Source organism: Rhagoletis pomonella, unplaced genomic scaffold (assembly GCF_013731165.1).
Source record: "Rhagoletis pomonella isolate Grant_MI unplaced genomic scaffold, Rhpom_1.0 Rhpom_scaffold_00012, whole genome shotgun sequence".
Classification (NCBI taxonomy): domain Eukaryota; kingdom Metazoa; phylum Arthropoda; class Insecta; order Diptera; family Tephritidae; genus Rhagoletis; species Rhagoletis pomonella.
The window spans coordinates 215,254-230,288 of record NW_023458566.1 but is presented as its reverse complement, the minus strand read 5'-3'; the positions used below and the strand labels follow the sequence as shown (position 1 = coordinate 230,288).

General features: G+C 37.9%; 1 protein-coding gene across 2 annotated transcripts in view; it reads left to right on the top strand.

The window, feature by feature from the left end:
• LOC118747658 overlaps positions 1–15,035 on the top strand; it is a 389,115-nt gene that overhangs the window by 346,961 nt on the left and 27,119 nt on the right. For both annotated transcript variants that reach the window (XM_036481716.1, XM_036481715.1), the window contains exon 4: positions 7,284–7,306. In XM_036481716.1, coding sequence (XP_036337609.1) covers positions 7,284–7,306 — 23 coding nt within the window. The remainder of the gene's footprint in view (positions 1–7,283; positions 7,307–15,035) is intronic.

The window sequence follows — 15,035 nt, the reverse complement described above, 5'->3', positions numbered from 1 at the left end:
GTTAAGTTAGAGAATTCGATGAGAGTTTAAAATTTGTTCGTAAAATCGGCGTCTGGCTCTTGAATTCTTAAATTCTGCAAAACCAAGAAATTTCAAAATACACGAAAAAATCAATATGTTCCCGAAACTGAATATGAGCCAAGTATAGTAGAATTGCGTTCTTAGTTTTCGCCCCCCACGCCAGATTTTTTTTTAAAACTTTGCGTTTTCAAATATAAGGTTAATTCAAAAAATTATTTTAAAAATTCAGTGCAATGTTGAATAAAAATATGGGTACCAAAATGAAAGAGAAAATCTTTTGGGATTATACCTATGATATCGACATCACCGATCTCAAGTTTAGCCTCTTCAAGATTGGCAAAGCGAACTTGTCTTGTTATAGCCTACCTTGGCGGCGGCTCCAGATTAGGTAGAAAATCTGCTCCCAGCAGGCTAACCCGCAGTCTGCTAAGGTTGGAACACTTGCAGAGTTTATGCTGCACTGTCTCCTCCTTCGCTCGGCATCTTCTACAGATCTTAGCTAGTTAGTCTTAGCCAGTTTATAGGCGTACGACGCCAGCAGGCAATGTCTAGTTATAACACCCTCAAGAAGCCTAGCGTCCTCGTCCTTTGCAGCCTTGCGTTTTGTTCCACGCCTTCTGCGCCTACCGGATCGTGGATAGGTCCCCGTTTAATCGCTAGGAGGGAAATCGGCACCTCCTCTATCGGCATCCTCTTTGGCAAGCCAGTCGGCTACCTCTCCGGTGTGCCCAGGAGCCCAGTACAGATGTACGTCACTATTGGTATGCAAATTTAGAACTGACCTCCTGCCGCCACACTTCTGGAGGAAGTGCTGGGGAATAGTAACGCCTTTATCGCAGCCTGACAGAGATTCATTCGCCTGCTTATTTTCTGATGTGCTGTTCAGTAGCTCCGCCGCCCTGCTTATGGCCAATACCTTCACCTGAAAAATGCTGCAATAGTTTGGCAGCTTATAAGATTTGTTGAGGTCGAGCTTCGCGCATTCTACTGCCGCTCCTACGCGCTTCTTCATCTTCGATCCGTATGTATAGAAATTCACCGAGCCAGCACTCCTCATGCCCCCACGTCAGCCTTCGACCTCTATGGCGGGTTCAAAGTTCATCCCAAAGTGCAGATCCGGAATCACATAGTCAATCCGTACAAGTAAAGTTGACGCTATACTGGTGTAACTGACCCGTAGTATAAAGCCTGGCGGCAGTTTTTGACGGTATAGTACTGCCCTTTGGTGTAGTCCTAAGTGTCCATGTCATGCACTTTCTATAATCTTAAGAAATATTTTCTTCTCCAATGCTGTCCACCAACCCAATACCAGTATCAGCCTGACTATCGCCGTGAAGTTCCAGTGAGAAGGAGAAGGCGAAAAACCCCGGGTGCAGTCCAGCATCTTTTTGCATAGATAGAATGCCACGGCGGACTTCTACGCCCTCCACGCCACATTGAGGCGCCACGACAGCTTACTATCGAGTATTATTCCGAGGTACTTGATGCTTTGCTTCGTCTGAAGGGTACCCTATCCAGCTTAGGCTTGGACCAGTTCAGTCTTTTCTGCGTTAATACTAAGCCCCACTTCGATTGCCCAAAGATGTATGTAGTGTTTGGGTCATAAGTGTGCTGATTGTTATTAACTATTATGATATTTAAAATAGAAAAGTGAAGCGGTTGGATAAGTATAGCATCTTCTCTAACAGCACACTTAAAATTAGGTGAAGAACCCCATATTTCGAGTGGGATATGAATCTTACATTACATAATGTAGGTAGGTAAATTAAACATTGTTTGTAGTACATATGTACTTACCACGCTTGTGTCGAGGTAAACACTCATGCAACGTAATTAAATCAGCAGCGGCAACAACAAGCTCAGAAGCTTTGTAACATAATTTACCTTCAGCTGGCGGGCACTTGGCGGCTGTTAACCGCATTGTTTCTCTAGGCATCAACAGTCAAGTCAGTCAGTCAGTGTGGCAAAGCCACAGTCACAGCCACAGTTGCACTCACTAGCAACTTTTTGCCCCCTCTCATTTCGCTCTATTTAACTGACATTTTTATTTGACTTGCCTGATGTGCTTGTTTCACCTGCTTCCCATACATACACAGACACACGTGTTTTTATGTATGCATGTTTGTATGTTGTCGGCCACATTTGTAATCCAGCAGCCATAAATAGTGCAAATCTCATTTGCTCGACATCAGCTACAGCAGCAGCACCGGGAGCGATCTACGGTAAGCTAACCAACAGCTGGCGACATTTTCTTTCACTTTGCTACATCCTCGTTTTTTACGCTTGTTTTTTCTTTTAGTTCTCTTTCTTCTGGAAAATCGCTTGACTTTGCAATTCTACTACTTCCTTTCTACTCAACGTTCCAGTTCATTCAATCGCTTGACCGCGCCTTTCCTTTGTATAAAATTGTAACCACAATCTGCTTGTTAGCCACAATGTTGTTGTAGTTAGTTTTTGTTGTTGATGCATACACGAGGGTAACTTGAAAAGTACGGTAATCAGATCTCAAAACTTCAGTGGCAATATATAAAATACGAACGAGGCAGCTAGACTCAGATAACTGTTACTCAAAAACCCTACCCTGTCAAGCCGTATACGAGTATGAACATAAGGCAAAATGGAGGTGGACAAAAAGCTTTGATGCATCTCTATTCGATCTTGTCAGTTCACACTTTCCGGGGTTTTAATGACGCCATTTCCGAGCCCGCAAGAGAAAGGGCGAACTTCATCCCGCTGATTAAAATTACGTCAATCAAAGTATAATGATCGATAAAAAGTTTTGACACATTGAAGTCACCCAGTTATAGACAGAGTTCTCCCCGCCATGCTGCAATAGGCTAATCACCTGGCGGTGCCGTGGGTTGTAGCGATTTAAAAGGGTTACCTATATTTAAAGTGTGTGCCTTCAAGGAAACCGAGAGCTTTTTTCATACCAAAAACATGTAAGAGCTAACTCGACGCACTCGAAGGAATCCAGACCTATTTATCTGACGTCAATTCTTTAAAAAACGCTTGAGAAAATTCTAGACGCGCATATAAGGCATAAATACTATAATACTCCACAAAGGGTACAAAAAATTCGCCTGTGCAGAATATAGAAAAGGCTCTAGAGAAAAGAGAATATGTCCTTCTTGAGCTTTCAATAATGAAGAAACGGGAGCCATAATGAAGCAACGGGGCGCCTCTTACTCATGACAAACGCTAATCGCTTACGCAGACAATATTGCGGTAATGATAACTGAATCTTTAAAGTATAACTTTTTGGGGATAAATACAGACAAAGTGGACGGGATACTTTCACTAGAAGATACAAGGTCAACGCATGGGGTCTTCTGAACTAGGTAACTGACACTCAAAGACTGCGGGAAATAATATGGAGCTTGGATTTTGAACGGCATTCTGCCGTGGAAGCGCAATGTTGAAGAAAGAACGAAAAGGACCAGCAAGGAACAAAATGATGGACGTTACTTAGGTCTACCGTCTGCGGCAATTAGACCAATATTACTGTAAGGGGTTGTGGTGTGGTGAACACTTAACAACTTCGTGCCCTTCGTGACTATGTAACTGAATGGTTTTAGATCTCGACAGCATCAAAGAAATCGTCTTATCTTAAGCCGTTGGAAAGGTAAAATTTCCAAAGGATTCTATACCATTTCTACGAAAAGTTGTTTTTTCCCCCATTTATAAAATACACAGAAAACTCTGAGCGCTTTGAGTGACCTCTAAATATATTTTCAATTTCAAAATAAAAAAATTTGGGTATACTTTTTTCGAAACAAAACAATTATAGGGGGTGAGAGCATTAAAATTACGACTTTACTCTTTATGGACCACCCTAGTTTTCATCCAAATTTTTTGACAGGCGATAATCGCCTGCAAAAGTTGACATGCTGCCTACTTTGAGGCAAGCGATTTTTTAATCACCATTTACACGAGCTATTTTTCTTGAGCAATGTCGACGCGTGTAATAAAAAATAAATAAACATATACATACACATGTACGATCGTACTTAATGAACTACCCTCGTTATGCAGTAATATATGTATGTATATGTGGATATTGAAACTCCTCGCCTAATCATTCGGCTAGTTTTTGCCAACTTTTTTGCTACATACTTCCCACATCCGCAATACGCAACCTCTCACTGCTGCTACTCGTATTGCTGCAACCAAAACTCCTTTCCTAGTATCGTTTCACGACTCAGTCACTTATTTCTCGGTCATTTCACAGATATTTGTTTTTTTCTCTCTGCACTGTTTCTTTACCTTCAAAAGCAATCGCTTTAAATCGCCTAACATTAAGTTGTAAACAAAGTATTTTTGCGATTATTGGTGGCAAATGCAATTTTGTTGTTACGCAAATGGAAATGTCATAAACATTTCACTGCTATACAATTTAAATTGCTTGTTTGCGGTTTGCCTGTTTTTTGTTTTTTTTTTTTTTCATTGACGTTCTCCTTCTGTTTGAAGTTTTGCATTTTTCAACTCTTCTTTTTTTATGCTGCAATTTCACAACCAATCTAAGTTAGTAATTTGATGTCGTTTAAAGTTGATAATGCTTATCCTATTTGATGACTTTGTGACTACGATTTGCTATTTTCAGTTGACGAATTTATTGGTTTATTTTGTTTTACGTAAGAGTTTGCATTCTTTTTTGTTGAATGGTTTTGGTATGAAATAATAAACAATTTGCACAACTAAAAGCTTTTCTATTTATTGGAGAAAAACTTTAAAGTTATGTGGTATGCAATGTATTTTTTTTAGTTTAAAAATGTAGTAGAGGTGTCTGATACTAGCGCGTCAGTTAAGTGAAGACAAACATGAAAGGTGTTTTTTAGTTTTTGTGAAGCGACCAAGTTTTACTGAGTTTTAGTCAATTCTGCTGCTGAATTTTCTGGTTTAACTAAATAAAGTACTTTTCTCAGCAAATTCCGTAGCAGAGTTTTGTGAATGGGTTATCTTTGGAGCAGTTCAAGTACCTTGGCATCATTCTATACAGGAAACATGACTCGAAGCGAAACGTTGAAAACCGCTCCAGGAAGACCATTACGATCCCTTATGCCTACAAGACGGCTGTAGGAATGGTACATTCGATGTACGCAGTTGTGGCACGACCTAGCCTCGTATAACCCATCCTCGATACGATGAGGTCGGGTGGCACATGCTAACCAAAACTGCAAAATAAAATCTCTCCTGCGACTCGTACCAGAGCTTTAGAATTAATTTTAAACTCTCCATTGGTATATATATGTATATACATATATATAAGACTAGTTGAAGATATCGTAGATTCAAACGTAAGAAAATCCTGGAAAATCTCCGAAGTAATTTACAAAAATTATATCATTTCTCTACACTGTATAGACTGTAAAAAATCCTATAGAAGAACGAATGGGAAGTTGCCACAGACCTAGACTCACGACCTACAGCCATCTACACAGATTGTTCTAAGCTAAATGACAGCTATCCTAGCGTAAATACTCCAACTAAATGCAATAAAGAAGGCCGCCCTGTGGCTCATTACCTACGCTACTTAAGAGAGACTTATCATGATCTGTTCTGACAGCCAGGCTAACATTAAATCTTTAGACTCCAACAAAAATGGGTTCTTAACCAGCTGACATTGCGATTCTTAACAGTTGTATGGATTCCTAGACGCAGCAAAGTACCTGGTTACTGCATGGCCAACGAGCTGGCAAGAAAAGAGAGAGAAACATCTATGTCAAATTCTGCCCAGAGCGTGGGTATACCCTTAACCTCCTTTAAAGACAAAGTGAAAATCTGCGTCATCGAGGAGATAAACACTAGGCAAACCGTTAAACCCATTTGCCAGACTACAGCGCACATTTAGCCAAAAGTCTATCAATTTGAATTTATGAAGCGTTATAAATCGCAGCCTTGAGCCAAACTAAACTCTCCAAGATCATTGAAAATTATGATGTCCAGCGAACGACTATCGCTGCAGCGATCAAACAAGCTGTAGCTTAATTTTATTGACATTCCCGCGAATGTACCTCATTTCCCACTCTTGGTTTAACCTAGAGCCGTCGATGAATAATGAAGTGCTGCTTGTGTAAGCGGCCAGGATTAGTACTTCATCTCATTGGTTCCTCGAAGGAATCCCTACATTAAACCGATTAACAAATGTCAACGGCCTAGACGTCCAAATGATATTCAAAAGATGCCTAGAGCTCTTTTATGAAGGAAGCTAATCTCACTCCAGAGATGAGGGCGAGACGAGTTTCAATAACTCTAGTTTGTGTCCGTAATTAGCATGCACGTTGCCCGCTGTACCTTTAAACTTTATCCAAAATCTTCCAACAAACTGTTATTCCGTAGAACTTTGGTTTAACGAACCACTACGATGTATTTACATCCAGTGTAATATATTTGATTTAAGTCCGCTTTTCTTATCAATGGCGCATTTGCAACCGTGTAGCGTAGTAATGGCCGCCATTCTGGACCTTTCGTCAGCATTTCTTTTCCAGGAGAACTTTCGGTCCAACAAGTAATTTAATTCATGCGCTAAGGCCTTCTGAATTAATTTGCTATTTTATTTCCAGAGTTTGGATATTTTAGTTCCAGAACGTTCACATCCTGCTCCCTTTAATCGCACTAGCAAACTATTCGTCCTTTCATTCTATAGGAGTGGGGAAAAGAGTCACGCACTGCGGCGCTCCTCTTATAGCTTATCGGGTAACAGCTGCTCGTCCCACCTCCGCACTTATAATATTTATTTCTTGTTCCTAGTGGAGCTCGTGAAATCCCAATAAAGATGCCGAATCTGCTAATTGGAGCAGAAATTTAACAACGGAAAACCCGCCGAGCTAAAACCTTTGAAGTCTTCATATAAAATAAAGCAATATAAAATAAAGTAGATTTAAAGAGCTTTATAGCATGGTGTTTTCATACAAATTTTCGATTTCTGAAGCGTTTAAAGTATTCTTTTTCATTTTGTGAATTTGGCTATAAAGCTTTATCACATTTTATAAAGTCGCCTTACGATCTTTGTTTGCCAAATTATCTTCGCAATTTGATATAAAATTTGTCTAACTTCTTTAAACTTTTAATTATCTGAAGAATAAAAACCCCCATAGTTGCCTGCCAAGTTTGTCGCTTAAGTCTTTCGTTTACAAGTGAAAATATCAAAAAAATAACTGTAATCCACAGCAAACCTTAAGTTATCTCGCAATACATACATATATTTCTCATTATTACCTGTAATAATTTATTAATTGCATTCTTTTTTCTTTTTACTGCAGAATAAAATCAGCGAACGGTAATGGTAAGTTTAAACACATTTATAAATTTATTGTAGTTTGGTTATTTTTTTCATACATATGTACTTCCATACTTACATACTCGAACATGGATTATGAAATATTTAAATGCATATTTTTCATGAATCATGACAATTTGCGGAAATATGTGTGCACATATGTATCTAAAAGTGCTTGTCACAGCTTGATTATCATAAAAATTTGCAAGCTGACCGGCTTGATAGCTTTGATAGCTTGCCACACAACGCTTGTAAAATGCCAGGTAATATTTGTCGCATAAACGGTAAATAATGAGTGAGCAGGAGTAACAAAACATTTGTGTGTGGAAATTTGTGCAAAAGTAACTTTGCTTGCCCGTTAAAATTCCAACATTGCTGGTGTGACAAATGTGCGATAAAAAAATTAAATTCCTCAACAACAATTTATAATTCTTTTACGGGGTTTCTGATTAATTTGAACACACTTGTACAGTGACTATCGAGCTGTATGTGAAAATATAGTGATGGAATATTTGTAATTATATAAAAGCGTAATTTACAATGCTTCTCCAGAGGTTAAAAAACGACTTAATATACCACGTAAATTACTTTTCAGAAAAGTTATTCATTTCATGAGCGATCGATCTTAATTTGAAATCATTACCAGAAAGGTTCGTATGTATATTTATTGATACACCTTTATGTTTTAAAATTCCCTACGTAGTTACTCTCCGACTTAATTGCGGCTTACATACCAAGTCACATCTGCCCGAGGGTACGATTTAAGAGACTTTTGAATCTTATCATTTTGAGAGTGGCATCAGAGATGTCTTGGAAGTCGATTTTCTCTGCATTGTACCTAGTTATATTATGTCAAATTCTGTAATTACTTTTCCACAGCATAGACAGAGCTTAATATAAAAGAATATTTTACTCAGCAATTCGTTATAGTACAGGATCAGTTACATACCTATTTACAGTGCAATAAGTCTGAAGGACTTGATAAACGTCACTTTCTCAAAACTTTTATAATCCTAATTGAGTTTCTAGCAAGTTTTTGCACTTGGGGACGAAACCAAAAAACTTATGCGATTTTCAAAGGTGAGTTGTCAAATGAAGGGACTGAGGCTGCAGATGTTCAATAAGGTTTTACTTTTTCGAAAAGAGTTGCCAATTAAGCTGAAATCATTTAAAAAATTAAATCGACTGTTACAATAGATATTACTTTAAATGGCTTTATATCTTAACTAAGCGTAGGAGGGTTGCCACTTGTTTAAAAAATATTCAATTTTAATTTAAGCAATTAGGTAAGTAAATAAGGTGTCACCATATGGGTGTCAGAAAAAATAGTTTTAAGAATTTAGTTGATTGAAAATATTTTAAAACGGGGTGCCGCCTATTTGAGAAGTCGAATTAAATTATTGTATAACCAAGTTATATGAAATATTAAAGATTTTTTTAAAATTCTTCCATATGGCAATTTAGAATATTTGTAATGTGTTTGAGGGTTGCCACCAGTTTAAAAGGTTAAATTCAAATTATTAAATAAGTTAAATGAATTCTTAAGACATGGTTATCAATGGAAATGGGTATAAAATCCTTCAATTTTTTGACTATATTTAGGAGGGTTGCCACGAATTTAAAAAATAAAATTCAACTAAATGCATCAGTTACTTTCAAAATGTATAACAATATCAGACGACAGATATTTAAGGAGATTTTAGTTCGAAAACAATTTTGAAGAGTGTTGCCGCCTGTTTTGAAAGTCGAACTTAGTTTAATTATACACAAAATATGTACATTAAATTTTAAAATAGGGGTATCAAACGCACGAGCGTTAAGAAATATTTTGTTTGAATATTTAGAATTTTTTAGGGTATCGGAAGAGGGTTGCCACCTGTTGAAACAATTTAATTCAATTTATTTCGTAAATAAAATGGGTTTCAAATAATTAATTTCTGAACTGTATTTAGAACTTAACTTAACTTAACTTAAAAGAATTTCAAAAAAAGTTTCAAAATACTTTTAAAGGAGTTGCCCTTGAAAACCGACACCTTGCGAGACCTCTCATCACTCAGAAATGGTTTAGATGAATCATTAGGAATATTTTTTGAAGTTTTTAGATAGGGCTTCACCGGGTACCCGTGCAGAATGTTATCTTTAAACTGGTACTTGTATAGCGGGTTATATTTGTCCGAGTTCGCAGGTACTATGCTAACTTTATCTGGGTACCCGGATTTAGGTTTATCTGTACTTGGGTAGCGGGTGTCCGGGCAGCCGGGTAGAGGTTAATATATGTATATCCGGGTATCTGGCTAGCGTGTTACCTTTTGTTCGATATCCGCGAATAGGGTAATATTTATTCGGGTACCTAGGTGGCGGGTTATTTTTATACAGGTACCCGGGTAGGGAAATTTACTTATTGGGGTACCCGGATAGGCAGTAGTAAATTGCGCAACCTGCCTGAGATTAAGGACCAAGTTGAAACTAATTTGTGCTTACATATGAAATGTACATACACACTCGAAGGAGATTTATTTTTTACTTCCCATTTATATTCCTCCTTGCCTGAGAAGAATTTTTATTTCGCATCGGCAAACTGGTTTTCACTGAGAGCAACCAATAAAGCAATGTTAAAAGGGTTTCGGTTGATCGTCGACTGCGGCCATATTTCGCCTTCGATAAGTGTTATCTTACGAGCATTTCAATTGGTTAAAAGTCATCTTAGAGCTCTTCGGATTATTTTCTACACACCCAACATATGCGATTACACTTCTGGATCACTGTACGAACAAAATAATTCAAAGGCAACTAACTACAGTAGCGACAGCATTGCAAAATCAGCCGGGTGGTATGCTTATTCGCCGACATTAACGGTATCTGAATATTAACTTAGTTTGCCGCCAGCTCTTGTCTACGCTTTTCTATCATTCAGTTTATCTGCCAGCCATTTTAAAAGTCAGTTAAGTTAAAGTTGAGATTAAATTTTGAGTGTCAATAATGTCGCTTCAAAATAAAATACGAAATAAAATTGCCAAACTTGCATGAATGCAGCAATCACACTGCGCTGCGTTGCCTTGCCAAGCACTTAAACTCTACATAACTTAAGGCGAACGTGCAACACGACAACAAATTGCCGCCACGTACTTACTCGTACCTACATATGTACATACATACATACATATAGATAGCCGTAGTTAGTTGAGGGTGTGTAAGCGCGCTCACTTTACAATTAATTGATGCACTGCGACGATAAACTTCTTTCCGACGGGAATTTGGCAATTTCAATTTCAAATTCAATTTGCATTTTAAAACGTAATGCCGTTAATATGCCGGTGAAACGCAAAGCTGCGTGTGTAGGCGGCGGCTGTTTGCATGCAATCAAGTGGTGTGGGGTAAACAATCGAAGCGAAGAGAAATAAAGTAATGCCCAAGAGAAAAATGCTGGAAAATCTAACAAATTGTGTGCAAGCAACCAACCGCAAAACAACAAAAGTTTTTTTTTGTGAAAACATCGTAAAACTTTGGCGCGCACGTACAAACATGTTCGTACATACGTAACTGGCAAATAAAGATCTTGTTTAGTTGTTGTAGCATTCGTTAGCTGTCTGCGTCAGCTGTTCAGCATCAGGGTGGCACGCACAAGCATACACACTTAAATACTAAATGCAGCCATATATTTCTATAATCGTACGTACACCTTTCGTAAAAGTGCACATTTAAGTAAACTAATTTTACACTCGTTGGCATCTTGTAATGCTGCATGGCAACCAGAAAAATAAACAGAAAAAAAAAACAAAATCAACCATCAACTAAAACTGCAATATGTCTAACAACTAGAAAAACTCGCTAATTTAATGCCACCACCACGCAACTGAATGCTGCTGTTGCATGACGATCTGTCCGCTTGTTGCATGCAACCATGCGCAGCGAAACATTCTCTCTACTCATAACTTAAATGAGCCAGAAACGCAGCAATAAGATAATAATAGCAGCAGCAGCACAACAACAACAACAACAACAGCAACATGTACGCATACAATTACATACAACAAACTGCAACACATCATTGCCGTAGTTCGCTTCAAATGTGGCATTAACAGCGCAGAGGCCGGAGTGGATGTAGCAGGCAACTTTTAATGGGCATCAACAATTGTGACGCGTTTAGATGGATGATGGCGCAAACGTCTTAGTTGTGATTATATGTACACTCCAAGTCCTTTGAATAGCGCACCCTTTTAATTCTTAGCAATTACAGTTCTCCTTTTGTTTATTTAGCGCTCATTATTTTTTTAATAAAAATATAGCATATTCTATGTGTTAATCAAATTTTAAAATTTTATACAAACTTAAAAAAGAAAATTCCTACAAAGGGGTGCGCTATCCTAATAACCTGCAGTGAATAAATTAATACTTTGTATTTTAATAAAATTTCGGCATTGAATTTTAGAAAAAAAATAAATTACAATTATCAATATAATTAACTTATACACTGCAGGTCATACGGTGAGCGCACCCCTTTGTTGAAATTTTTTTTTAATTTGTATCGAATTTGAAAATCGCATTCACACGTAGAATATGTATATAAATATAAATATTTTTATAAAAAATTTATGATTATTAAATAAACAAAAGGAAAACTGTAAATACTAAGGATTATAAGGGTGCGCTATTCAAATGGCGAGCAGTGTACACACGCATGTATGTATACATGAAATATAAAAATATAATCAAGAAAAGTATCGCGCATTTGCTAAAAGAACGACATAACTCCAAAAAAAACAAAAATGCGATAAAAACGGCTTTAAAAGTTTTTCTTGAACAAAAATAAATACATAGCTACGTACATATGTATGTTCGTGAAATTTTATGCAGAGGATAAAGCTATTATAAATATAAAACTTTGATTTTGTACCTTACTTCGGTCAATTAGTAATTGCTGTTTGCTTAAAGTTGCTAAGCAAAATCAAAAAAATGCAAGAAGGACAAGTTCTCTTCCTATGAGAAACAATCAACAGATCTCTTATACAACACAACGAAAAAAAAAAATATTTTTGAATTATGCTGTTCTTCCAGCAATCTACCGATTTTTATGCGCATTTGCAGCTTGCAATGATAAATCGGCAATTGCATCTGAAATATGTATTGGTAATTTGCTGCTGCTTAAGTGAGTAGCTCTGCATTTAATTAAGCGGAAGTACGCCAAATCATAGGATAAATATGTACATATGCACGAGTACATAAATAAATATGTATGTACGTATATATTCATTTAAATATTCACTTGAAAATACTTTATGATGATCAAGGTCATCGAAAGCCGGACCGGACCCCAAGGAAAATATCATCGGAGCCAAATGTTACATCTCTTGATTTTGTTCACGAACCCCCTGAGCCCATCTCCTGCCTGTTTATTGGTAACTTAAGCCATGACTTCATTTATAAGAACTCATAAGTTTCCTACTCTCTTCGTATGTGGCTAAAAATACGTTGGTCTTTTGGATGGCAGCAAACAAAATTCGCCATTTTCTTTTTCCATGGCGAGGTTTCGTTGCTTTCGTGACCATGAAAAAGGTCCAGGTCATGAAAGAGGCTGTATAGTATGTAATTTTATCTTCTTCTGCACCCCAACAGGGTGCGTAAAAGTTTTATCTCGAAAGCCCTTCAAGCAAGGCTTAAAATCCCTACAATCGGTAAAGCCAGAGCTCATCACCGCCCATATTTGTTGAACACCGTCCCGCCCCTCACTATTGTAAAGTTATTGGCGTGCGTTGCACTACGACAAAATTCCTTGTTACTTGTAATCATAGGTAAATTTATGAGAGTCTCTTTTTCGCGTGAGAGCGCTGTCAAACTGTGAATTTTTTACAACTATCAAAACCATCTCCTCAGCCCATGCTGTATTTTTTTCGTACTAGGGTAGCTTACATTCCGCTTTGCTTTCTGGAGGGATCAAGCTATAGGTTTATTTTGTGACTCCTCCGTTGCTTGTAACAGAGCCATTTCGATCGCCAGAGTGTGTTCTTACTTTGGAAAGTAGCCTGGCTATATTAAGCATAATTTTCCCGACTGTCTGCTGTAGCAAATGAACCAGACTCTGCGACAAGTAAGATTCCCTCTAGGATGCGAGCGTTAATACGCTTCGCGATTTCCTTTCTGGCCCATTTGGTTTCGGAGAGTTATTTGGAGCTAATTTGAAAAGCGTAAATGCAATCCTTACTACCTGACCTTATGGCATTGAAAGACGGCAGCATTGATCCGTATTAACGAGTTAATACGGAATTATCGCTGGAATTAAGGCATTTTTTATTTGTTTAGTTTGGTATTTATTTAGGTATTTAGTTGAATTTAGTTTGATTTTATTTTTATCTTACATCACTCTATTATTTAAATTAAATTTTTTGTCATTTCATTTTATTAACATTGCGAACAGTCGTCGGACGAACGTCGTCGTTTGCTTTGGTTGTGTGCTTTAAAAAATTAAAGTACAATTTGAAGAAAACAAAAAAAACAGTTTCATAAAAATTTTGCTGGACGGGGATGCAAACCCCGACCTCCGACTCGCTTAATCCACAATACTGGCGTCTGTCAGGATTAAGTTTTTGTTGGAACAACGTTGCCGTCTGTTTATGCTATTAGGCATCTCTGAGCTACTGCAAACTTCCGCTTGTTGTGACAACCGGCATGTGGTCTGCGAAAAGATTTGTCTTTTAATTTTGCCCAAGCCGTTGGGTACCCGGTCTCAAATTTCCACTAGAACTAGGACTATGCGTGTATTCGGATATTCGTGTATGTGGATAAAATCCGAATATCCGGTGAATATACGTTCATTTCGCTATCTAGGTAACCAGATATCCAGTTAATATCCGGATATTTTTATCAGATATTTTAAAAATCCAGATATTTTTAAAAATGTCCGGATATTCAAAAAATCCCTAATGAACTCCGAGCCCTATTTTCCAACGGATTCGAGTTCTTCGTGGCAGGTCTAAGTAAAGCGCGATCACCACTTGACGATAACTCTTTTGCAGTAGCGTCGACCGGATTTCGTCGAAGGGGAGCTCTGCGGTTTTTTAGGAAGTTTAGCGTGAGGCCACGCGAAAATCTATAACCATGACTTATATACTTATATTATCCTACCCCATCCGAGTTTAAGATTGCGTTCCGTTTAAAGCACACACCACATATTTACCTAGGCTTCGCAAACGAACACAATCGAAGATAATGCGTCGATTCACTTGCCAGCACGGATTTTCCCATACCCTGCAAGCCGAAAAACAACGAAGCAAAGCACTGTCGCCCGCGTCAGCAACAACAACAACCACACTCAGTTACAACAATTGTTGCTGACATTGTCGCAGTGAAATGGTTTTCGCTTTTGCATAAATTTATAACACAATGAAATGCCTGCGGACTGTGTGTGTGTGTTGTTATTGCTATTGTTGCTGTTTGTCTCTGCTACTGACTGCTAAGGCAACAATTTAATTAAATGGCCCATGGTGGATTGTTGGCTGTAAATGCATTCGTACATACATACATACATGTGTATGTATGTATGCGCTTGTAAATGCATCCTTCATGCACTTGGCTCGAGCGTTCACTTTCGACTGCATAGTTAGGCTTGGCATCGCCTCATATGCATATGAAAGCGTTTGCGCGCATAAAGACTTGACGGAAATCAGCACGATTCAGCTGCATTGTACTTCGCTAACTGCCACATGCACTTATTTCCCCTTGCCAAATCAACGCTCATTCA